At 42.4% G+C, this 24,538-nt stretch overlaps 1 protein-coding gene across 5 annotated transcripts in view; it reads right to left on the bottom strand.

The window, feature by feature from the left end:
• The window catches only part of samd11 (sterile alpha motif domain containing 11), an 82,872-nt gene that overhangs the window by 23,063 nt on the left and 35,271 nt on the right, over window positions 1-24,538 (bottom strand). For 3 of the 5 annotated variants that reach the window (XM_040047474.1, XM_040047472.1, XM_040047473.1), the window contains 3 exons: window positions 23,322-23,413; window positions 11,170-11,345; window positions 1,261-1,370 (listed from right to left, as the gene is read on the bottom strand). In XM_040047474.1, the coding sequence (XP_039903408.1) occupies window positions 1,261-1,370; window positions 11,170-11,345; window positions 23,322-23,393 (358 nt within the window). In that variant the 5' untranslated portion in view covers window positions 23,394-23,413. The other 2 variants (XM_040047475.1, XM_040047476.1) reach the window with 2 other exon arrangements.

Raw genomic sequence — 24,538 nt, 5'->3', positions numbered from 1 at the left:
ATTAGACTGGTGTATTGGTGGAAATCTGTCCCAAACAGGGACCCAAAGACACCGGCTGAGCTGGCTGTTTAGCAATCTAATACTCTCCCCACCTTGCACCCACTCTACCTCATATCGCAGGCACCGTATGGACAATTAATCTGGCAGACAGAGTATATGAGCACACGGAGAGACAGTATGGAAGTGTTGGGTCTGGGGTGATTATGCCACTTGCTGTGCCTCCTACTAATGGGATAAGAAGGGACAGGGGTTGAACTCCGGGTAACAGCAAAGCAAAGGTATGGTCTTTACTGATAAAAAGGCACTCAATTATTTAATTAAGGGTAACTGCATTTATTTAAAAGTGTTTGGATTATCTGATAGAAGTTTATAATCCAGGGTTATTCATGTGTCATGATCAATATTTTCACCTGCAGGCAAAAAATCAAAAAAAAGAAAAAAAAATTAGCAGGGATAAGAAAAAATAAAACTCTTGAGATTAATTAGTTCAACATGAAAGGCCTTCCAACTGTTTTAAGTCTTCAACAACCCTAAAATTATAGTTAGTGAACTTCTTATATTACTGTGATAATGTGAAGATTTTGCAAGTGTACCATCAAAAACTACATAAACATACTTGTACGCCACTAAAGTTAAGTGCAACTTACAAAATGTGAGCGAAACATACAGTACAATGGACTTGTTTCTAAACAGTGACTTACACAGAGGCTTTCTGAACAGCCATATGTCTTTGATGGCTGCACAATATCCTCATACAGTCTACTTGACAAATAGCTGTGATTAAATGTGGTCTGTGTTCTGTGTTTAAGCTGGAAGCAAAGCTCTTAGCTTAGCACATGCACACCATGGTTCCTCTGCTCACATGAAACTGGATTAATGGCAAACAAAGCTATTTATTCAGAGGTAATTTAAAACAGGGGGTTTAGCCAAAAAATAAAAAAATAAAAAATAAATCCTGGAGTGCGGCAGAGAATGTGGGAAGAACATTAAGTAATCAACATGAGCGACCTTTAGGAATTACTAATACGCTTATGTTAAATTCCCTCAATCACATAAATTACAGTAAATTAAATGGTTAACGGAACGTTTACATGTGTTATAGGAGGTGTAAAGGGGCATGTATCATCTGCCTACATGCAAAGGAAGAAAGAGAAAGACAAATGTAAGAAAGAGAAAGAAAGAAGCCACCTTACATTTTGCATACATTACAAATGCGTACTGTTAAAACACACACACACACAGGCATCATCATGATCCTACCTGTGTGTCCAGTACTGGTGCTGTGGTCAGAGGCGGACTGGCCTTCGGGCATGCCGTGCTGTCTGGTGTGGTGCAGGTTAGAGATAATTGTAGAGAGGTCAGTGTCACGACTGCAACACACAAAATACACACACAAACACACATAGAGGAAAGAGAGCACAATTAAAAGTAATGAACAAAAGAAATGAACTAGTAGTAAACCCAAATCAGTGTGTAAGCAGCAGCATATAAATTCATACTGTTTCACATAAGACTTACCACCGAAATCCTCCATACAGACAGACCTGCGCTCTATAAAATGCACATCTTCACACAGACTCAGCAGCAACAAGTGGCTGTCCTGTCAACTGGCTCTTAGCTCTGAGGTGTGTAATACACTCTGACAGACTACCGCATCCAGCACTTTCAGGTCTCATCCCTACTCATCTTCCACACTAAGATGTATTAATGAACATATTCACAACCCATAAGCAGTTTAACAGCTTAAAACCCGCTCTAATAATATGCAAAGACAGGTAAAGAATAGTTAAGATAAATAAACGATTCGATCGCGCTTGGGAGTGGTTTTATTTATTAAGAATGTATAAAATCCTCAAGTATAAGCCACCATTGATTGCGCTAACAATTAAAAAAAGGAGCTGCAAGTCTTCTCTAGTCTTGTGCCTACACTAATGTTAAGTTCCTCACATGATAAAAAAAAAAAATAGAAAGAAAATTATTATTCACAAGAATTTCTCAAACACCCTGTCCTGCCCTTCAGCACCCAGAGGAGGAGCAGGAGGAGGGTTAACAGATTAGACCCAGATTTGGTTGGAGCCGCTCTGTCCTTTCAAATTCTCCACCAGCTGCCTTTCTAAACTCCCCACACCAGCGGACCCACACAACTGTGTCATGGAGGCATTTCATTTGCAATCTGATTACCATCCTGATCGCATTAAATGGCATAATGATGGGAAATAGGCGCTTAGCGTTTGAGGGTAGCGTGGCCGCGCGGTGTGTGGAGTGTAGTCAGTGTAATGGCAAACAGCTTGTGCGGCAGGAGAGGTACAGGGCTGAATGTGTTTTTTAGTTACAGTCTACATATCTTCTGTCATAGTTATGCGATATACCTGCTGCACACAGCTGTCCCAAAGCCCATGAGGATTTAGAGATTTTTGCACATACATGCTGTGTTGTTTTCACAGTAACCCTAACACGTCATTTCACAGCATCAGCAACCTCTCGTGTGAGCAGCAATCTCATTTACAGCCTTAACTGGCAACTTTATTGAAAGCAGAAACATCTATGAAGGGGGTCTGGTATGACACGGCAAGCACAGTTTATGGGACAGAGGCGGTGAATGGTTCTTAGCTGCCACCACTATGACGAGGCCACACTGTTTGCGGCTGCTGGATTTGGGTTTTTACAGTCCCATGATTACAGGCTCCTTCTGTAATGTCAGGCTGTCGGTCGCCAAGCTGTTTTCCACACGCTAACAGAAAAGATGAAGGGTAGTGCTGAGGACCTCATGCTGGCCCTGCTGGCCTCACCAGTCACCTCTCAGGCACAGAGAACCAATGACTCAGAAAATAGTCGCAGACAAAACAGTCACCATCGGTTGCTAAGCAAGGAGACGCTTGATTGGTCTGTGACTGCAAACTTTTTACACTAATGACAGACTTCTTTTTTAGAGTGCAACTTACTAAAATTGGTAGCTCTAAGCGTCTGAGAGGGCAATGATTTTCTTCAAAAACGAAAATGAGGTCCAAAGAAGGTTTTTTAAAGGTCATTATTGTACGTTTGTGTCACCCACTGACTCCAAACCATGCCATCCGTGCACAATGCAGTTAGATGCTCTACTGTGGGAAGCTGCAGCCAAATCCATCAATCAGTTAGCTGCATTATAACACCACCCTCTGTCCATCATTTAAAGTGATCGTGATAATGCCATCGTGAACTTCTCAGAGAGGTGACGGGGTTATTATCCCATGGTGAAGTGGCCGCTCAAAGCCGTGAACGGCAAGGACATTGTTAGTTGGGTAATTAGCGCACTTCTCCTGAGCTGTCCCGCCTCAGCTCGGGCTAATGAGGGCCTAGCCTTATCCCCACCCACCTATGCCCTCCCTCAGCCCCCTCCTTTGCTCAGTCTGCGAGCGGAGGCAAGGTCACTCTCAAGCCGTGGAAGACGGAGAGGGGGGCTGGGGATGCTGTTTAAAACCCAGTCACCTGAGTCAGCGCTCCCTAAGGAGCTCCTAAGGCCAGGGTTAGCTGGGAAGGACGGAGGCCTTGGAAACGATGGAGGGAGGGGGTTATATAGCGGTTGTTGAGCCCGATTGCTAAGAAGGACATGAGCCGACTTCTCATCACCCACGTGCACCAGAGACAGTCACCTCCTGCTTATCTCTAAACTGGTCAGTACTGTTCCTTTGTTACTGGACACAGTGAACCAGACACTGGGTTAGCCAGAGTGTGTCATTAATCAAATACCACTATCTACTAACATTACTGATGACATAAAACTGTCATAATCAAACTTCCACAAAGGCTGAATTTAAATTTCAATACAATCCATCTCCAGCTATGATACTTTTTTTTTTTTTAGCCTGTATAAAGCAGAACATTGCAGTTCTCAGAGTAACCACTTGAGGCTGGCTTCAAAAGTGAGTCACTCTCATGTGAAACTGTTAAATAAAAAGCATTTAAAGCCATGTTCAGTAGTTTTGGGCTCCATAGTTTTCCTTTTCATATGCATTTTCATTAAAAAAAAAAAGGATGCTGGTAAGGCTCAAAGTTAGGGGAACGGGTTTGAACTGGACCCCTCCACCTTGGTTATACCATTTGTGCTTTTTGGAACATTTTTAATGTCTAAAGTATCTGACAAATAAGATCTGCTGTGTGGTGCAACACATAACATATTGGAAAATGCATTATTTAGCATTATTATTATTTAGCAGATAACTGTGTATGTGCATTATAGTATATACCATGGGTCGGCAACCCTAGGCACGCGAAGGGTTAACTGCCAATGGCACGACCATAGCTGGACTGGCCATCGGGCATACTGGGCATTTGCTCGGTGGCCCGGTGACTTTTTTTTTTTCTTTGTAACGGTATAAACAATGAAAGGTGATGGATTGGCCAGATGCTGGTCGGTGTGTAAAAATAACTCAGTTGTTTGGTGGTGGCTATGGCGGAGCTTCCACAGATTCAGTAACATTAGCAAGTGGTGGAGGCCAGCAGGTGGATGAGGGAAAGGGGAGGCAGGAGGAGAGACCCGAGGCGGCCGCCGGTCCGAGTGTCAGGTGAACTGAACTTCAGGTAAGAAGTTATGACCTGCAGTCTATCTGGGTCAGATATAAACCAAGTTTAGGTGGAGTTTATTTTCGTTGTGCTGACTTTTTACAATCAGTTACAATAACTTGTACCTCGTACTAGCTAGCATGACAGAGTTTCTATACAGCTGGGTGGGTGCTATGATGTTACTGATAGTGAACTTTATTTTATTCAAAAGGTCAGCTAGTAGAGTTGCCAACCGTCCCGTAAAAAGACGGAATCGTCCCGTATTGAGAGAAAATATTACTCGTTTCGTGTTGAGGTGAAAAGGAGCAGTTTGTCTCGTACTTCAGCTAGAATGGAAAAAGACACAAAGCTGGATTTATTCTGTGTCTTTACGCTGCACAGCTGCCTCTTCTCCTCTCATTCTCTCCCCCTCCATCTCCTGTTGCTACTTCAATCATGAAACTGATCAATGATCAGCTGATCGGCTTTTCTCTCTCGTTTGTTTATCGCCCACTTTGCGCCAGAAAGAGGAAACCGCCGGATGTCGCGCTAAACAACAGCAGCACGTTTAAGCTTGATCAGCTGTTGTTAGAATTTATTTAATATTAATTTCTAGTATCAGCTGATGTTTGCTGGAGCCACAGCTGTAAAGCTGCTGGTCATGATGTCAGTTTGGTTATCTGGTGAGAGGGAAACATGAAGATGAAACCAGGAGATGTCCTTACTGAATCATCAGAGCTGAACAGGTGATGGAGAAACAGGTTTACCTTTTAGGTGACATGAATGAGTTGAAGGGAAGTTATGAACTGTTTCTGAGAGACAAATAACACCAGGATCCTTTTTTACGTAGCTGACAGCTGGTAGCTGTGCAGGGGCGGGTCTAGCAAAGTGTTGCCAGGGGGCCAGGTAGGGCATTAACAGGGAGAGGGGGGCACAAGGAAATACTTTCTTATTCTCATTTAAAATGTCTCGCTTTTAATAAATAATTATCTGAAGCTTACAACCAAAGTTTTTATCTGACGTAAAATGAAATCATACATATAACATCGAAGCAGCTGGAATCCACAGCTGTGCATGTTCATGGAGCTGCATTTTCACCTGCTGGACGTCACTACCTGACAGGTGTAACTGTCTTCAGAACATTGCAGAGGCCTTATTGACAGTATTTGACTCTACATATCTGTGTGAGCAGATTTTCTCTCACATGAGTCCTCAGGCAGCCGTCTGAATGCTGGACACTCGGAGACCTGTGTCTCTGAGTGGGAGACCAGAGATCACATTAACATGTGTGTCTCTGTATTAACAAACATGCCATATTGGCCCAGTTTATTGTTCTTATCATTGTTGTGAGGAGACCATAAATAGCATTTGTATTTTCTGTTGTACAGTTCATTTGCTGTCATGGATAAAAAGTCTTTTTTTTGTTTCAAAATAGCTGATAACTATTCACTGATAGCTGCCAACATCTGCGAACAAATATAATTCTATAAAGTGGTTCTATATAGTGCGTAACTGTTAATATAGAGCGTTATTAAATTTATTGCTAATGGAATCATATGGCACACTGACCTCTGAGGAAATTTTAAATGGCACTCGTCATCAGAAAGGTTGCCTACCCCTGGTATATACTATGTATGTATACTATGTGTAGTAGTGTGCTCTGTATTACAATTTTCTGTGAATATTGTTTAGATAGTATTTAAAATATGTATTTATAGCTTAACGAGAGAAATGATTTGTATTAGAATAAAAGTTTATCTTTTGTTAAGAAACGCTTGTGCTCTCTTCTACCAATTCAGTACTATTCAAAATAACCCAAACAACATGAAAAGACTTCTGCTGGCACCAGGAGTCAACTCAGTATAAATGCCCAGTAGTGCCCTGCTGTGGCATTGGCACGTGGAGCTGAGGTGGCAGGGCTGGAGGTCACAGTGTGAGCTGGCAGAAGCTGGCAGCCCAGGCACCCTGACGCCATGTCTCACACCACCGCTGGGAAAGTGCTGACAGACAGACAGCAGGGATGTGAAGGAGGAGGAGTAGGAGGAGGAGAAAGAGCAAGAGAGACAGAGACGGGAGAGAAAGGCAGGGTGCAACTGCTACGAAACATCTGGTACGCGCAGGTTTACTACCCTCATCTACTCAAGACAATAGCCCAAACATACAGCCTGCTCCAACCTGCGCAGGCGGCCCCATAGCAAAATTCAAATACTACCAGACAGTATGTAATATTCAACAACCAGAGAGAAGAAAGGCATGCACATGAGTATTATGCTGAAAAAATTAAGGAATTAAAAAGAGTTTATAAAAACAGACTTCCTTTCAGACCCATCAAGTCTAAATCAGGATTCTTGCTGGTTTATTGTGAGCAGCAGAAGCACAATTGTCAGGCTTCCACAGTTGAATCCAAAGGTAACATGCAAGTGGGAACCCTGCAAGTGGAGGGGGTAATGAATAAATACAGAAACAGATACATGAATAAGTCAGAGTAGCCCAGCTTCATTTCTCCTGGTTGTGCGCCCGCTGTACACGCTGACATGAGGTCGATAAAGCAGCCAAGTGAGGGAAGACAATGGAAACAGGATATACAGCAAGTCTGCCATGCTACATTTCCTTGAGAAAACTGCTGGTTTTATTTACTCTTGATTTCTCATCTGTAATGCAAATCTCTCCTCACTTGGAGAGAGATTTTTGTTTTTAGTTTTAAGGAAAAATTGGACTAAATAAAATTTATATTTGCAGATTGAGTGGTAATTCTCAAGAGAGGACACTTTCATTCTGTGTATTAATTTCACTTGATTGGCACTGATATACAGTAACAGCACAATCGCTTTGATCTTTACACGTGGAAAAGCTGAACATGTCTCAAGCCACATCTGAGCCTAACAGCTGAAACACTGCTGATCATCTTTCTGTCCATCCTGTGTTATGACAGCAAGTTAACAGTGAGAAAACACTCTTCTGTGTGGAAACAATGAATGCCTTGCTGCTAGCCAACGCCCAATCAACTACTAAATTGCTGCGACTATGTCGCCATGGCAAAGGCATGTAAACAAGACCTTTTTTTTTTTTCCCTTTTTTAAGGCGGAAAGCTCCTCTAAAAAGCTATAAAACCTCCAAGCTCATTAATTAGTGCTTTAGGGGAGAGCCATTTCCAGTAATTTCACACTGTCTCTGACCCCTTACTGGCATAAGGCAATGACACGGTTGTTCAATGAAGCCAGAGGACAAAATGTCAATTGCAACAGACATACAGTAGCTAACTCAGCATCAGTGTCTTTCTCCATTGGCCAGATTAAGTAAAGCTCTCCTGTTAACAAATGAGCCAATGATGCTTCCCAAAAAGGGGCCACAGAGTTATGTGAGAATTTTTTTTAATCTTCATAAATGTAAGCATCTGCCTGCTGCTTATTTTCATACCAGCCTGTTATCACCCACAACCTGTAACAAACAGTAACAAAGGTACTTCAAACTCATGCCAGCTCTTCTACATTTTGACTTAAAATAAAATTTTGCCTCCATGACGAGGAGGATATTAGCATGCTCTAATATGACCAGACAGGAAAAGATGACCCTTTTATGAAGTATGTTTGCTGATTTTGTTACAAACACCTCCCTGTCATTACTTTAACGTCTCTTTTCTATAAGGGAGAATTTGCATATACAATTAATTGCTGTGGATGACTGAGAAACTGTTAAAGCGTCTTTTGTGTTTGTTTTGGCAAAGGCTAATAATGGGTATGAAGAAGTTTGTCTTCCAGAGGTTGCAGGTTGGAAGGCAGACGTCAGCAGGTGTAACTTACAAAATCCACGGTGGCTGCCAAGTAATTATCCAGACTCTCAGTCAGCACTTTTCAATCAACCCTTGTTATCTATAGCCAAGATAAACAAACGCTAAGATAGGCTTTGTTTTGCCCTCGAGTAAGACGCTAAAAATCTTAAAATTTCCCTGCCATTAAAAAAACAGAAAAGAAATTATGAAAAATGACTCCATAGGTTGATGGTGTAAAAAGCTTATTTAACCGGAGCTACATTACAACACGACGGCGGCAGTAGTAATTATGACGGGAGCAGACGAGGAAGTGAGGTGGCGTAATTACAGAGCCGTAAAGCCTGCATAGGTAGGATGCTGCAGAGGATGAATAGTTTGAAAAATCACTGAGCTGACCTCCATTTGCACTCCTTTTACCAACCAAAAAGTCATAATCTTTTCCCCCCAAGATGAAATTCATCAATCAGTGTGTAAATAATCCTAACAATCTGTAGCGCAGACACCACAATAAGAGCTTTGGATGCATTCTGATATCCAGGAAACGTCCATATGCGTTCTATTGCGATAACGATTATTGGGTTAGTTCTGTGGTTTGGCTGCACTTCAGTCTGTAGTTGGTCTATGCTTATTCAGCAGGACGAATGCAGATCTATAGAGTGCCAAGAAAACCAATTGTCTGTTAAGACAGAGACTGCTACCATTAATCAGATTAAGGTGGAGTGTCTGATAATGAATTCTGGAAATGAGAAGGTCAGAAACTTTCTGGCATTGGTATGCAAAATCATTTTAGTGAAAAATGTGACACTTTATACAAGTTCCATGCAACTCTGCAGTGAAAAACTTGAACTGAGTCAAAAAAAAAAAAATTTTAAAAAAAAGGGAGAATCTCCCAACGTAATCCTTCTGGAAGTTAATTTCTGGATGAAGCACTATGCAAGGATCAAACGGTTAAATACCACATGGCACATCTGATGTGCTCTTTTAGATTAAAGTACAGTTACAGTAGGCAAGTTGCTGCAACCGAGTGGGTGTGACGGTGCTGCCGCCAGCTCTGATGATGTGAAGATGAGACAGCACAGATACACTCACATGTATACAGAGGCCCTGTATTTTTCACATCCATCGGACAAATCCAATTTGTTAAGACCCTTCTACGACTCACTTACGAAGCTGCGGTCAATGGAAATCACATTTCCATGATTGGACATCCCATTATCCTGTTCGTCCAGACCCACATTGGGGGATAAAGCAAGGCTGAGACGGATACCCACGACAGACCGGAGCTGCGGCTCCAGCGAGTCCGTCGCCTTTCAAAGGGTAAAAGCCTGACATATTAGTCATAAGTGTTCTTTAAATTCATTATCATCTTAACACGCCAGCGGCACAAGTGTCAGGGGGAGGGGAAGCCCTCTTAAATGAGGTTAGTGGATCCATTTAAAGCTTCACAGTTGCTGCGCTGTCCGCCGTGTCACGCGTAAATCTCACGACATGAAAAACATCCCTTTCTTTAATGAGGTTGCACAAGCTCCTATAATGCAGCTGGGGACTTTCTGGGTTTAATCAATGAACAGGCTCTGCCTTAAATCAATAATCTGTCTGATTTCTAAATATCACAATCAGTTTACGTACATACTGAGCAATCACAAAATTCCACGGTGGCAATTAAAACAAAAAACAAACACACGCATGAGAAAAATTATAATTCCATCTCAGTTTAGTTTTTGTTCCTAACCCCATCGACTATACGCCACCAGTGGCGGTGTATGACATCATTGTAGCCTTGCACGTCTTTGTTTGCATGTATGAAAATGGAGACATGATTATTCACTTGTATCCAGAGCAGTTCGCACTTTATGACAAACCAAAAATCCTGCACAGAAATCATCTTCATTTTGAAAATAACTCTTTAGTATTTTTGTTTATTTAACACATAAACTTGCTCAATGTAAAGAATAAACACCCCCAATCATTATGAAAGCATTTGAGATGTATGCCTAAAACATACTCCAGGGGGATTATTATTATGATGTGATACCAGCTACTTCTTAAAAATAAAAATGGCACAACTCAAAAAACTCTTGCTTTCCTTCCAGATCTGACAAAAATAAAACACTAGTCATGTGAATGATGAGGACCCAGGGAGGCTTTATAGATGCACTGCACTGCACGTTTTTACCACTGCCAAAGTGTCTTTGAGGCAACATATGCTACTTCTTTCTTTAATCTAACTCGAGTTGTTCAAAAACACTTCATAAGCGTTTTGAAACAATCTTTAGATCAGCTGAACACCATAAAGACGGCAAATTTATCTTTTCTATTATGAGCGAGCTGCTACAGTATAGGATGAAACAGGCAGCAGTGACTCAGGTGATTCAGTCATTCGATATCAACTCAAGACAGACACACCGAGACTTGGCAGGAGCAGGATAACGCAAACTAACAAACCAATTAACGCCGTGAAAGCTCAACAGCTTCCATTAGACATCCCAAAGCAAAAACCATGCATATATATTTTTGAAATGCGGCTCTTTGTTTGTCTAAAAGTGAGCCTTTAACAGCAAAATTATCCTGAAGCCACTTCTGATAAAAATACTAAACACGCCTGAGGTGCTATTAGTTTATTAAAGCTACATCCATCTGCCATTAAACACAATCTGAGAGGCAAAAACAAAAACAAGAAAAAAAAGACTAGTTTAATGTTTTTCTTCATGTGGTGACTAAAGTACTTTTTTTTGAAGACATAATAAAAGCCTGAGTAAAAATATATGACTTACAACAATAAAAAAAAAAAAAAAAATTCTGGGTAATTACCTGTTAATTTTGTAAAAGAGCATAACAACCGACTGCATGCAAGTCATAGCTACAAGTCAGAGGTGACTGACCTTTTTCTCATGATACTGTAATGGAGCTCATCCTCCTGTTTGATGTGAGCATGATCCCCACTGGCCCGGTCACTGCCTTCGCTGTCGTCACTGCTGAAAATGGAGGCCAGCTCCTTCTTGGGCACCCGGTTAGGTGGCAGGGGGATGGTGCGCTTCTCTGCCAAGCGCCCGCGGTTCTGCAAAACACAGAAAAGGCGAGACTTTAAAAACAGGATTCAGTAATTCCAGACAGACAAAGTACTAAAATGTGAGTTATTTAAAGTTGCCACTCTTTGAGATGAAAACACAAGTAGATACTCAAAGTAGAAAATCAAAGTCAAAAAATAAATAAATAAAAAAAACCAGACCTGAACACCAGATTTCTTTCAGTTTGCGATCCATGGGTTTCTATCTGCAAGTCTGGCTGTATATAAAAAAAGAATTGGCAGAAATTTTGGAAAGTCTGATTGTCAGACTGCACAGGAAATGATAGACTAAAGATCAGCCGAAACTGAGTTACTGCAGTAATCAGAACGCACAGAACGAGCTAGTGCCGCTAATCAGAGCCTTTCTGGCTGTTGCCCTAAAATCACCGCAGAGAGTGCGCGATTAGCACACAGAGGTAAAGGCTTCCCACTTGGAATAGGCGTTATCAATGAAAATCCAACTCTCTGTTATATCTCAGATACTGCAAAGGACATTACATAACGTTAGCCTCTGTGGGCAACGTGCAAGAAAAACCCCTTCCCTGCTCTTTGGCACAAATCTGCAAGATTAGGCTTTGAAAAAACGACATGAAAAGAAACCCAATAAAAGCTGGGAACACCTGCTTTGGTCAGATGAGACCAAGATAAATGCGTTCGGCTCAGACGGGGTTCAGCCTGCGAGGAGTGCCACAGTAAAGCACGGAGGTGGGAGCGTGATGATACGGGGTTGCGTGAGTGAAAAGCATGTTGGGGAGATGACATTTACAGATATCAGTGAGCCAGATGTAACGTGCGCGCGCGCCTATCCCAGCTGTCATATGTTGAAAGGGGGGGTATATAATATAATAAAAAGATAAAGGTTACATGTTGCCTATTACATGAGTTTTTATTTCAAAAGAAAATCTATGGGAAGAAAATAACTCTGTCGGTGAACCGTGTATTTATTTTGTTCCAAAACTTCCTGGAGTTAGCAGAGCAAAGTAGGGATTAAGACAAGAGTATGGCCGTAGGGATATCGGGAAGTGAAGCTGGGCGACCTTTAATGTGACCTGAAGAGGTCACTGCAGATTAACACGACCCTATCACAGAGCAATGGGAGAAGGGTGAGAAAGAGGAGGGGAGGAATAACCTAGATAGGAGGATTGAGAGATGCATAGAGTAAAAGAGACTGAGTCAGGGAAGAAAATTGGAGAACGAGCAAGGGAACGATAGGGCAGAGAAGAAAAGTTAACAAGGAAGAGAGGAAGAGCAGATGTGGGTTTTGCACAGGAGAGAAAAAGGTGAGAGAAAACACAGAAATAAAAGAGAATGTGGTGAGTCAAAACATGAAAGGGAGAAAGCTCCACAGAGGGAAGGTCTGTCCAGTGTGGGAGAATGGACTTGGATGTGAAACTATATTCCCCTCTCTCTCTCTTACTCTCTGTGTGTGCCTACATCTCTGCTCTTACTCCTTCAAGCCCTCCAGCTATCCCTTCCACGGCATGCAACCCCACACTCCACCACTCCTCCCTATATTTCCCTTCTTCCCTCACTCCATCCATCCCAGGAGGTGCTATAGCATGAGTGGCAGGCGGGGGCAGAAGGAGGGATTTGGGGGCTCCTAGCCAAAAGGCAAACAGGTGCAGCCCCTCTGGAGTCTCTCAAATGGCACACATTAAAAAGAGTTGGGAGGGGACAGAGAAAGATGAAAACATCCCCCAGGATGAGCAGGCCACAGATTTCTGAAAATTTCTCGCCTTTCTGCTTTTCTGTGTCTTGCTTAAAAAAAAAAAAAAAAAAAAGATTTTTCATCTGTTTCCTGTCCTGTCAGACCTTTCTACAAGTTGTGCACCATTATTTCAGGACAGTTGATCACTTTCTGGTACTTCTGCTTCTTCTAGTCCAGAATGCTGGAGCTCTAATATATAATCAAGAGGAGTGGAGGGGCCAAGAGTGAACCCCTCCCCCAAAAAGGAATAAAAATAAATAAGTCACTCCTTTATGGATCCAACCACATCCATCTGTCTCTCTTACACACAAACATCTGGCAAATACAAATTCTCCACCTCCAGGTCTATTTATTGCTGTCTTCACATTGTCAGGGAAAACACATGTGCACTACACCCGCGCCGTGACACACATAAACGCATGCATGCTCTCACAGTCAGGCACACCTGTTAATATTCCTTAGAATTCCCCTCCAAAGTGGGGGATTTTACTCGGAGCAAGCCAGCAATAGAGTGTACACAAGAATAGTTTGTCTAAGAGCAGTCGTGACTGTGACTGTGTGTGTGTGCGTGTGTGCGTGACAACCACCCACATGGCCGTGACATACCCAGCCTGACAGCCCCCCTCCCTTCCTCCCTCTTCTCTCCTCCCGGAAAGCCCCAATCCTTTCTTTAGTGGCACTGACGCAGAACTGGGGGTGAGCTCCCACTGCTTCCGGCAACACTTCCGCAGGACGGGGGAGGGCTCTCTGAAACAAAACATGAAGCCAAACACACCCCTGGCAGCCCACGTAGGAGCGCTCAAAGGAAGGGCGCCTGAGCGCTCATGCTCGTACATGCACGCACAAACATGCGTGTGTGCAGAGCTGAGGCAACCTTACTGTGTGTGGTCAACCTCCTTTCAGCCATGGAAAAAAGTCTCTCATAAAAGTCCCACTAAAAGCACCTCTATGAATATCACCTCCCACGCTTTCTGTCTAACAGTCAGCCAGCCAAGAAATATATCTGGGCTTCACATTTACACACACACACACACACACACACGCACACACGCACGCACGCATAAGGACATAACGATGAACTGATTGCACAATATAGACAATTACAATTATAATGACTACAAACATCCAGAAACACGCAGACACTCTGCCAATCACTCACAATATGCAGTGAAGCCGACACTAACTGAACCTGAACTGAAATTTCTCAGTGATTCAGACAGATCGCTGCATGTTTGATACTTTGGGGGCAAACAGCAGTGCAGGTGTTCATTATGCTATTACAGGTCAGAGATAATAAGAGATGAAGTTTGATGCAAGAGCATCCTTCAGAATCTACTATATATGGTATTCACTTATTGAAGCCTACATAACACAAAAGCACTCACTTCCATTCATTGAAGGAATTATAAATATTTGGCATTAATCAATATCTTCTGGTTTAACTTAATGTACACAAATCATTTCAAGGTTAAGATATAAAGTTTTTATTCTCAGAGATTTTTCAGAATAGAAAACACAACGAGTTTTTCTAGCCTTTCATACATGTTAAATTAAGTTAGCGCTGTCTATTAAACTAAGGATTAAATCAAGCTTTTGTGATTGTAACACATTTTTAAATGCAGTAACTAGTTAGCTTCTTTCAAACTAAGCAAATTATATGAGAAGCGGATCTAAGACTAATAGTTTACATTTATTGAATCTCTTCGGTTAACCCTGCTAGGATTACATCATAAAAGCTGTAAGATGACTGGGGGGGGTCCCGCATATTTAAGGCATTGGGGTAACTTAAATATCTAGGTTAAGTACGATTACAATCATTTACAGTCCATTTTTTTTTCATGAATGATATATATATATAAAAAGTAATTTATTATTCCATTACATATTAATTTAAAGGTGGCCACAACTGCTTTAGCCAGTGAAACAACATGTTACCTTTGCATTACGTATTGTAATAAAGATGTATGAGCTTTAAAAACTAATTTTCGAGAGACGTTAAAAGTTTTAGTGTCTTTAGGTTTTATTTTTAACTATTTCGGTGTTCTTTGTTCACTCGGTTTGTGACGTCATCCAATGGTTTCTGAAGTCCCATTTTAAAGCCTAACATGTAGCATTACCGTCATCGAGGTATTAGTGTTTTGAAACCGGATGCGACCGCAGGTGATGGTTCTGTCTGTGAAACTGCACACTGATGCACTATCAACTAGCCAATGACCATATCCTGGATAATTCCTCTTTTTGACCCCTAGAATGACCAAAATGCTTTTTTTTTGTTTTGTTTGTTTGTTTGTTTTAATTGAGTGCAACCGGAAATGAGTGACTGAGGTCATACACTCAGCAGGAAAGTATTTACTGGCGTGGCGTAGACTTCTATGCGTGGAAGTCTTGCAACCACAGCTTCGCCCCCCTAGTGGTGTTTACTAAGAATGCAGGTTCAAGGCATTTCTGCATTATCTTTACTTTTCACACCAACACGCCCATCTGTAACTCTCAACAGATTCATTGTAAGTGATTATCTTAATTCTATGAATGCTAACGCAATTTCCATGGCAAAATTTGAAAGACATGAATAGCACCAACTGCCACTTAAGCCCACTTGCAATCCTTTCGGCCAATACTGTGTAGGCTTCAAGTTTGGATCCACAGCCTGAATGCTTTTCTGCAAACACTGGGACTACAATTTTACTACCTGGCAACATTTACATATGGCTTGCAACATGGAACAAGTCTGAACTGCATGCATTATATAGTTTCGCTGATGGGTAGGCACACGCACAAAGCCACTGATACAACAACCAGAGACAAAAGTCTAGAAGACCCGCACTGTTTAGTTTCTTTTTTCCTTTACTACATATAGAGATTTTAATGAAAGAGGCTTTCCACATTCAGGACCAAAAGGAATATAAGGACAGGGTTCACAGAGAGACAAATATGAGAGGAATGGGCAATGTGAATTGCACTGGAGAAGAAGAAGATGGGCACTCTCAGAAAAACTTCTGATCCTCCTCAAAATATGCCAAATATAGAGCACATAGTTTCTCTGTTACTGTTGGGGGCTTGTCCGAAGTCGTGAGGAGCATTAACCTAAGAGTGACCTACGTCTAATGACATAACGCCGTCACTTTAAAAGACTGATGAAGCCAGCACTGACTTCCTGTCTCTCATATGGTCTTTAGTGTGGTGGGAAGAGATTTACTGAAGTACTGAAATATATGCTACTGGGCTCACTAAAATGATTTAAAATTTAATGAAGAGGCAGGAAATCAACTCATTACATTTATGTTTATTTTAACATATAGGAATAATACATTTTTAATATTTCAGTGAGTAATGCTGTTGCATTTGCAGCCATAAACGCTCATAAATTCATGGCCAGTGCATGGCTTAAAAGCAACAAAAAGCCATCTTGGTGAAAAACAACGCAGGCTAACATCCACAGCTAAAGCACAGCTTGGCCAGCAAAAGCATTCAAATTAAAGCAGAAATTATAAGGCAATCTAATGTTTTCTCTCTAAATTCATTTTAGACTTTTAAATAAGTACTTGGTGGAAAAAGAGGACTAATAAGTATGTTTTTTTCCCCCCTTTTTTTCCTCCCCTTTCTCCTTGCGTTATTTCCTGAAAGGTGCAGTGCCCCGCCGCTGGCTCCAACCAGCATTAGCAAGCACACACACACACACACACACACACACACACACACACACACACACACAGAGAGAGCAGAAGCCGCCCGTGACATTCCTGCAGCTGCGGCGCTCTCTCTCCCTCGCACGCGCCCCCCCAGCGATCTCCCTGGGGGACGAATGCCTAATGAGTCACGCGCCTGTCTGCCGTTACCTCGCAGCGTGTGTGTGTGTGTGTGTGTGTGTGTGTGTGTGGAGGCGGGATGGCGGGCCGACTTGGCGCGAGCACTAGGGGAAAGGGGGAGGGGGAATGAGGAGACGACAGCGAGGGGAGTGGGCGGGGGTGAGCATGAGGATGGTGGGTTTGGCGGGGGGGGGGCGCGAAGCGGTCATTACCGCGCTAGCATAAGAGCTCTGAAACAAGGCCAAAACAAACAATTTGTCTGTTGTGTGTTTACGCGAGACTGAAAAACAATTCGTCACAAAATGCAAAATCTACTTTGTTTAGTCTCATCTCCTCGCCTCCGATTCCAGTGGACGGTACGGCCGTTATGACATTTTCACAGGTGCACCTTCGAAAAAGGTGATTAACTACAAATCTGTCAGCTTTGGTCAACCTGAGGTCGCTCAGTGTGCAAACACGACCAGCATAACCTAACTACTGTGAATAATCAGATTAAGGTAATGGTTTGATTAAAGTGTTTACATGGTTCACAGTTAATCTGATTTCCCCCACTAACCTAATAATAAAGTTTATATGATTTGTTTGCTAGTCAGGATAAAGTCTGTAAGAATTTCTACTGATCTGTAAAATCTCTTAATGGAGCCACAAGTCATCAAAAAACGGAGTTGGTGGAGTTGCTTTTGCTTTGGTGAATTCACGGAAAACATTCATTGCCAGGCTCTGTTACTTTTCGTTACGTTCGTTCCATGAAAGATATTTAACTGTCGTCCCCACGTTATTTCGGTGTTTTTTCGTTCTTCGACACACCCCATACGTTTGTAGAAGAAAAAAACATTTCGTACTTCGTGACCTTTCAGCAAGTTTAGAAATAAAACTGAAAGAAATCAGACAAAGGCACAGTATACTGTGCAGAGACAATGACAAAATCTCTATTTGCCTCGTGGGGTTATAATTGTATGACTAGTGTGAGCTTCACATTAAGAAACTTAACAGACAATTTTTTTTTTTTTAAATGACAGCTGAAACTCACAGCTTTACACAAGTGGAGTAAAACATAGTTATGCTTCAACACAAATGCACAAAAGCAACACAGTTTCATCATTTTTATTTTATATACATATATTTTACTAGTAACAGTTACAGTAACTTGTTACTGCTCTTCTGTTAAAAGATAAGACTTAGCTACATGTTCCTGAGAACTATACTAACATTTAGCATGTTTGTCGGCCTAACCATTACCCTATTTTTTAAAGCAAATCCTATCAATACTTCAAAATTTTATTTGTAGATGAAGCTCCTATCCAGTCTGTTCAGGTTAGAGTCTAAAGTGCTCGTTTTATTTTTTCCGTCCAAGTTTCAAATAATGATGTCAGTATACGCATCAGTGATCACTGGTAGCAACAAGCTCGGTTTCAGATATTTTTTTTTTCCCCTTTCTAATTTTGTCTCTGTATGATGTCAGAGAGTGGGGACATTAACGATGCGTTTCACCTCGTGCGCACAGCTTTTTGTCGCGAGTAGTGAAGACCTACGCGGCTCCTGTTCAGACGTTTACGAAGAGTAGCCAACCAAAAGAAGGCTAGCTTCAAGGGAAGGCGCAAGGAAGCTAAAACTGTTTGGTTTCAGAGCGCGGATTAACTGAGGCACAGAATCAAGGAAAAGTTGCAACTGATGCAAATGAGTATCACAGGTTCCATTTGAAATTTGTAGATGGTTTTAGACCAGATTTCCATTGCACCAAAATAACATCAAATAATACCAAATAACAAACATACTTATATACATAACACAGCAGCATCGGGCTTGCAAACAGAACAAGAGCAATGATCTAAAAGCAAGTATGGAGAGCACGAGTAAATATGGGATTTGAGTTTTCCAACATATTCTGGTATAGTGTTAGAGATGGTTCACTAAAGCTTTTGGAATAATTTTGGTAAGAACATGCTTGTGCTGACAGAGGTATTAGCATGGGGTTTCTTTAAAGGTCAATATTTTGGTTAATAATAAATAAATAAATAAATATTGTTTGAGTGGCTCCTCGTGGTGTTCACTCCTTCACACATATCGTACTGAAAATGTGTGATAATAGCAAAAAGAACTATCAATCTCCAATGAGATCATGCACAAAAGCACCAACTCCTTATGAGTTCAAATGCACTTTGAAAAATAGATCTGATTGTGGATGGCAGTGTGTGCGAGTGTGCGTCTGTGGTTTATGTGCAGTCTTTAGGCAACACTTGGTTGTTCAAGGCCATGTGAGAGAAAGAGGGAAAAAAAAAGTGAGAAAGCACTGTAGGACAGACAGGCATGCGACCAAGACCCACGCCTTCCCGACACACACACACAGAGATATATTTACACACATGCACACATGCTCTCCTGCACACTCGGCCCCCACGCGCTGAGCCAAGCGGGCAGTTGCAGCCCAGTGGAGCGGCACAAGGCAAAAGGGGAGGGGGTGGATGGGTTGGGGGAATAGTGGAGGAGGGGCTGAGGTGCACAGAGGGCGAGAGGCGGCGAGGTGGAGGGGAGGCTGCAGGCTCGGCGCTGGGAGGTCAGTGCCGGTGCAGCCAGGCGTGCAAGCGTGCCTCTCACGCCCCCCCACCCGCCTTTCTTTCCTCCTTCCTCACTTATTCTCTCTCTCTCTCTGCCTTTCCATCGCCCTCTCTCTCTCCAACTCTTTCTATGTGTTTGTACGCCGACTGAGGTCGCCACAGGGGAGCTTTACAGACAGGTAACGACCGTGGCTTTCCTTCCCCTGACAAATATGGGGGGGAAGAAGAGGGGAGAATATAAATAAAATTGAATTGAATTGTTACATCTGTAACATTAAAAAATACATACACATTCTATGCGTTTACATTAAGTATACAGCTAACAACCAAATTCATTATTAACGTCAATATTAATAACCAGAAACTCATTAGACCATCACAAACTGGTGAATGTTCTTTCTTTGGTTGAATACAGGTATGAGTTCTTTTCAGTGTACTGAAAGACGTATGATAGCAACACAATAGTGTCTACAAAGGTCTGCTGTGGCAGATCGGGCCTACAATTATCAGAGGAAATCGCACGTCAGAACGCAAGCACAAACACTTTACTCCACACACACACAGATATCGAGGAGGAGGGTTTTTCAAGAAATATCACCATTGTCTTCACTGTCACAAACCGCATTTGGTTGACAGACAGCTGTTCCAACTTATTTTAGGGGCATCTTAACAGTGTCCGCACCCACCACAGAGCAGCACAGAGCTCGTTCACACAAACTGCCAGACACATTCAGCTCTCAGTCTTTGGCATCTCTGCTGAACAGGACACTAACGGAAGCTAATGGGTAATTTGCTAAATTAAACAGTTTATTTTAACTGAATTATTCATAGATGGAAAGACAACAAGAGCCATAAAAATGGTTTTAAGTGTGTGTGTATATGACTAGGATTGCATTTCTGTATGTCATACCCACATTACGGTTTTAATGTCTCTATCAGTAAGACTGATGCACATATTGGAGGCTCCATATCTAACTGGTCGCAGAGACACAGAGAGAGACGCGCACCAAAGTTATGCACTTGGCACAACTGCAGTTTCTGCACACTTCTGAGCTGATGACCTATTCCATTGTTACCATAGCAACGTAGCATCAGCAACATGCGTGCGTGCGTGCGTGCGTGCGTGCGCACAAACACAGAACACGTCACGCAGTGGATACGGTCTAGCCATCACACAAACACATCGTCCTCCTATATTTCACTCAACATGGAGCACTTTAATTATTTAATTATCTTCTCCATTCTTACCCAACTGAAAATGGGTGTTATGAACATAATGAGAAAGAAGTTATACGGAAAAAGTGTGTGTGTGTGTGTGTGTGTACGTGCTTGTACAGATATGCGCGGCTGCGTGTTTAATTCCACTTTGCAAAAGAAGCCCTTGATTGGAGGAGGTCTTTACGAGCCGGAGGAGGGGAGTGTAATTTCCTCCCGGCCTCCGCCAGTTCCGCTGAAATAACAGAGCAGAGGAAGCCCAGCTCTCCCGGGAAGAGACACACACACACACGAACCCAAACACACTCGTACGTGCACACACAGCAAGCTGACAAGTCAGCCGGTATCAGGCAAAGAGAAACACAAATACAAACCAACACAAACATACGCAAAGACAAAAAGACAAATACACAGAGCTAAGATAAAGTATTATATAGACACTCAATAAGCAGCATCTGAAAACCTCAATGAATAACCGTAACAAAAGCAAACGCTAATAAAGAGGAATCCTTTAAGCAACTTGCCGTTATTACATAATGGAAAAGTAAGACACCTCGACAGCGAGTCGTAAAGGAATTAATTTCATACACCAACATTAAGAACATATTTAATCCATAAACTTTCCAGTGTAGCGGACCAATTTGTGTCGTGGTGTTATTAAAACAGCTCGTGCCCAGGCAGACGCAGCAAATTACCTTCCCTGATTTCTGTGCAGGCAGGTGAGACGTCTTCCCACCAGCTGCTGCACTTTTTTATGATGGCTTGCCTCATGCCTATAGCGAAACAAGATCACTCAAAGTTCAGCCGTCAAACTTTCAAAACAAATGTCGGCATGAGGTAATTTGTGTCAGTAGGCAGGCATATAGTGCACGCGCGCGTGTGTGTGTGTGCGCGCACGTGTGTGTGTAAAAATGCGAGAGAGCGAGAGCTCATCAGTGAGGGAGTGCTGGCTGCCATGCCCTGAGGGGAGTCAGTGGGGAGAAAGGGAGACGCCAGTACAGGCCATACAAGTCCCGCTGCCTTCCCTCCTCCGCCTAACCCTCACTGCTCCACATAGAACTGCCAACATACTCAGCCTGTGTGTCTATGTATGTGTGTGTGTGTCTGTGCGTGTGTCATAGAGGTATTCACTTGGTGGGTTTGACTTTAGGCTTCACCACCAACCCAAGGAAAGGGGAAAGAGGCAGAAAAGGCTACAACAACAACCTTAAGGCTCTCATATCTCTGCTTACGTCAATAACAAAGTTTTCTCCGTCACAGCTGTAATTGAAGTGGAACTGTACAAGCCATAGCAAGCCAAGAGCCAATGATATCAGTAATGAGCCTCAGCGCAAGCAAACGCTCACATTTTCAAATCCTTCTATAAAAAATAAGATGTGTATTTTTCCTGCCCCCAACCTCCCTCAGGTAATTTGTTTTGGCTGAACTCAATGTGTCAGGGTGCAGGTCTTCATTCTTGGCTGTAAAAAATGTCACCAGTTTACCTGTATCACTCAAACACCTCCGGCTTATCAAACCCGCCTTTGCCTTGCGTGCCTCGCACACAATAATCAGCAGTAGCCACGCTCAGTAGCTCGCTAAGCCTCTTACACCCTTCCCTCAAGATTAGAGCTTGGGAGCGACAACAGATGCGCTCCGCGGTGATAAAAAAAAAAAAAAAAAGAAAGAAAGAAAACACAGACACACACGCAAAGACACACACTCACGCTCAAAACCCTCTGCACCTGTGTGAACAGATTTGGCGGCAGCGAGCCCGCAGTGTGCTTGCTCAAAGCTGACACACACACACACACACACACACACAGAGCGGTGATGCTATAATCGTGACACACCTGCAAGGCCTCAAGGTTTGGCACCGTGCCCTTGGCCGAGCCCTGAGGGAGGCACTAGGCAAACAAAAGTTCAACAGCCAGGTGAGGAAACTGACTCGGCGAGACAGAAGAACCTGACCACTGATACCCAACGTCAGGCATTAGACCTGGACAGCTCAATGCCTCCGAATAAAAGGCTGTTTGATACGCCACATCTGTGAAAGGCTGAAAGTGGATTTGATATTCATGCTGAGGAAAATTACCATCAAAGCTGACATGTGTGCCTGTAGGGTCTCTTCCATCAAGGTTACAAAGACTGCTTCACAATATACTCTTACAGACTACCCCCACTGGTAGAATAAAAGCTGACAACAAAAATACCAATAAATGCTGGTATGTCTTTTCCAGCTCTGACCCACGCCAAACTCAACTATAGGCTAAGAGGAAAAAATATATAATAAACAAAAAGGAGTACAGACTCCAAAGCCCTTAAACAAGATTTTGCGATTTAAGAAACACAGAAATAAACTGATGTGCCAGCCGAGAAAGAGCAAACAGTCATCTTTGATTTAACTGAGCAGAAAAACAAACAATTATATTGCCTATCTGCAAAAGAAAATGACAAAACCTTTGACACAAATGTTTTTTATACCACGACTGTGCTCTTTGACCAGTTATAACCTTCACCATCAATGAGATAATTCTTCACCACTACAGTAACCCTACACACTAAAAAAAAGAAGTTACCTTTAAGACAAATAAGCTATACCTCAGCAAGTAGTGTTCCCATACCCGACATAAAACATACAGAAAGCCACAGCAGCCACCAGTATACATATATATATATATATAAAAAAAAGAAATATTCTTACCACTGGGGATGAAATTCGACAACCAGGGCAATCGCAGATGGGTGGATGCACCTGTAAGATTCCTTTGGACATAAGAGTCTTGAGACTTTTTCCTGGAAACAAACAAGAGAGACACTTTCAGAGAACACCTATCATATCCTCCATCAACTAAACTCATCTCCTGTAGCATGGGAGAAGCTCCCCACTAACATGGCATCTGTCTTCAGCTCTTCACCTCAGAATTTTAAAAACAAATAATGTTAAATAACAAAAATAAATAATAATAACCAGATAATTAACACAACACAGACCTGAAAGAGTCGGTACCTGTAAAGATTTGCCTATTCTCTGTTTAATTTTATCACTGTGTCCAGCTGTAGCCACTGTTCAGGGCTGTGAGCCAGCCAGGAGCTTACTGACATCTGTCTATAGGAATCGCTATATTAACCTATAAGACTATCAGTTTTGACCTGTGGGCGACCCCCCCACACCCCCACCCACACACTTCTTAATGCGTGTCAGTTTTGCCTGAGTAGCCCTGCATGCGCGTGAGTGTGAGGCGAAAGGGCGCGCACCAAGCGTAGTTACTGCATAAGAATACTTTGCTGTAAATGCCAAGCTAAAAAAATCACTGGCAACGGTTTCTTGTTTTTTGTTGTTGTTGTTTTGTTCTTCTTGGGTTTTTTTTAAATGAAAACAAAAACATTCAAAATGAGTCAACAGCTTTAATGAGAAACACTGGATACAAATAAGTCGCATTAAACGAACTGTGATGCTAAATTGACGCAAAATATCGGCTCATAAAGTCTCCTCAAATCTAACATGCAATGCGTAAACGTGAACACCCATGCACAAGTGCAGCTGCACCTAGCGGAATGATTTATCTCATAATGTGGAAGAAAACAATATATCTGAACTGTCACGTATTTCAGTAAACTACGTCTAACTTTTCACCTCGGTCCAGTGCAGCCAACTCCTAGTGCAGCCCCGGCTCGGTGTGTGTGAGAGCAGCCCAAACTCTGTGTCAAAGGCTCGGAGGGTATGTGGAGGATATGCGCCCTTTCTCATCTGTCTCCTTACGCACCGACTGCTGTAACCCTTTCACTCCAAAACTCAGTACCGAACCACAGGATTCAAGTTAGTAGCCACACTATGCGGCGTCTATAAAGCTCCTAATTCACAGTGTCGTGTCCTCCTTTGCCCGTGAACCTTCAGAAAAGTGAAGATACAGTTCTTAC

Source organism: Simochromis diagramma, unplaced genomic scaffold (genome assembly GCF_900408965.1).
Source record: "Simochromis diagramma unplaced genomic scaffold, fSimDia1.1 OVJJ01000387.1, whole genome shotgun sequence".
NCBI classification, from domain to species: domain Eukaryota; kingdom Metazoa; phylum Chordata; class Actinopteri; order Cichliformes; family Cichlidae; genus Simochromis; species Simochromis diagramma.
The sequence above is the reverse complement of the archived record's forward strand: the minus strand, read 5'-3'. Positions and strand labels throughout refer to the sequence as shown.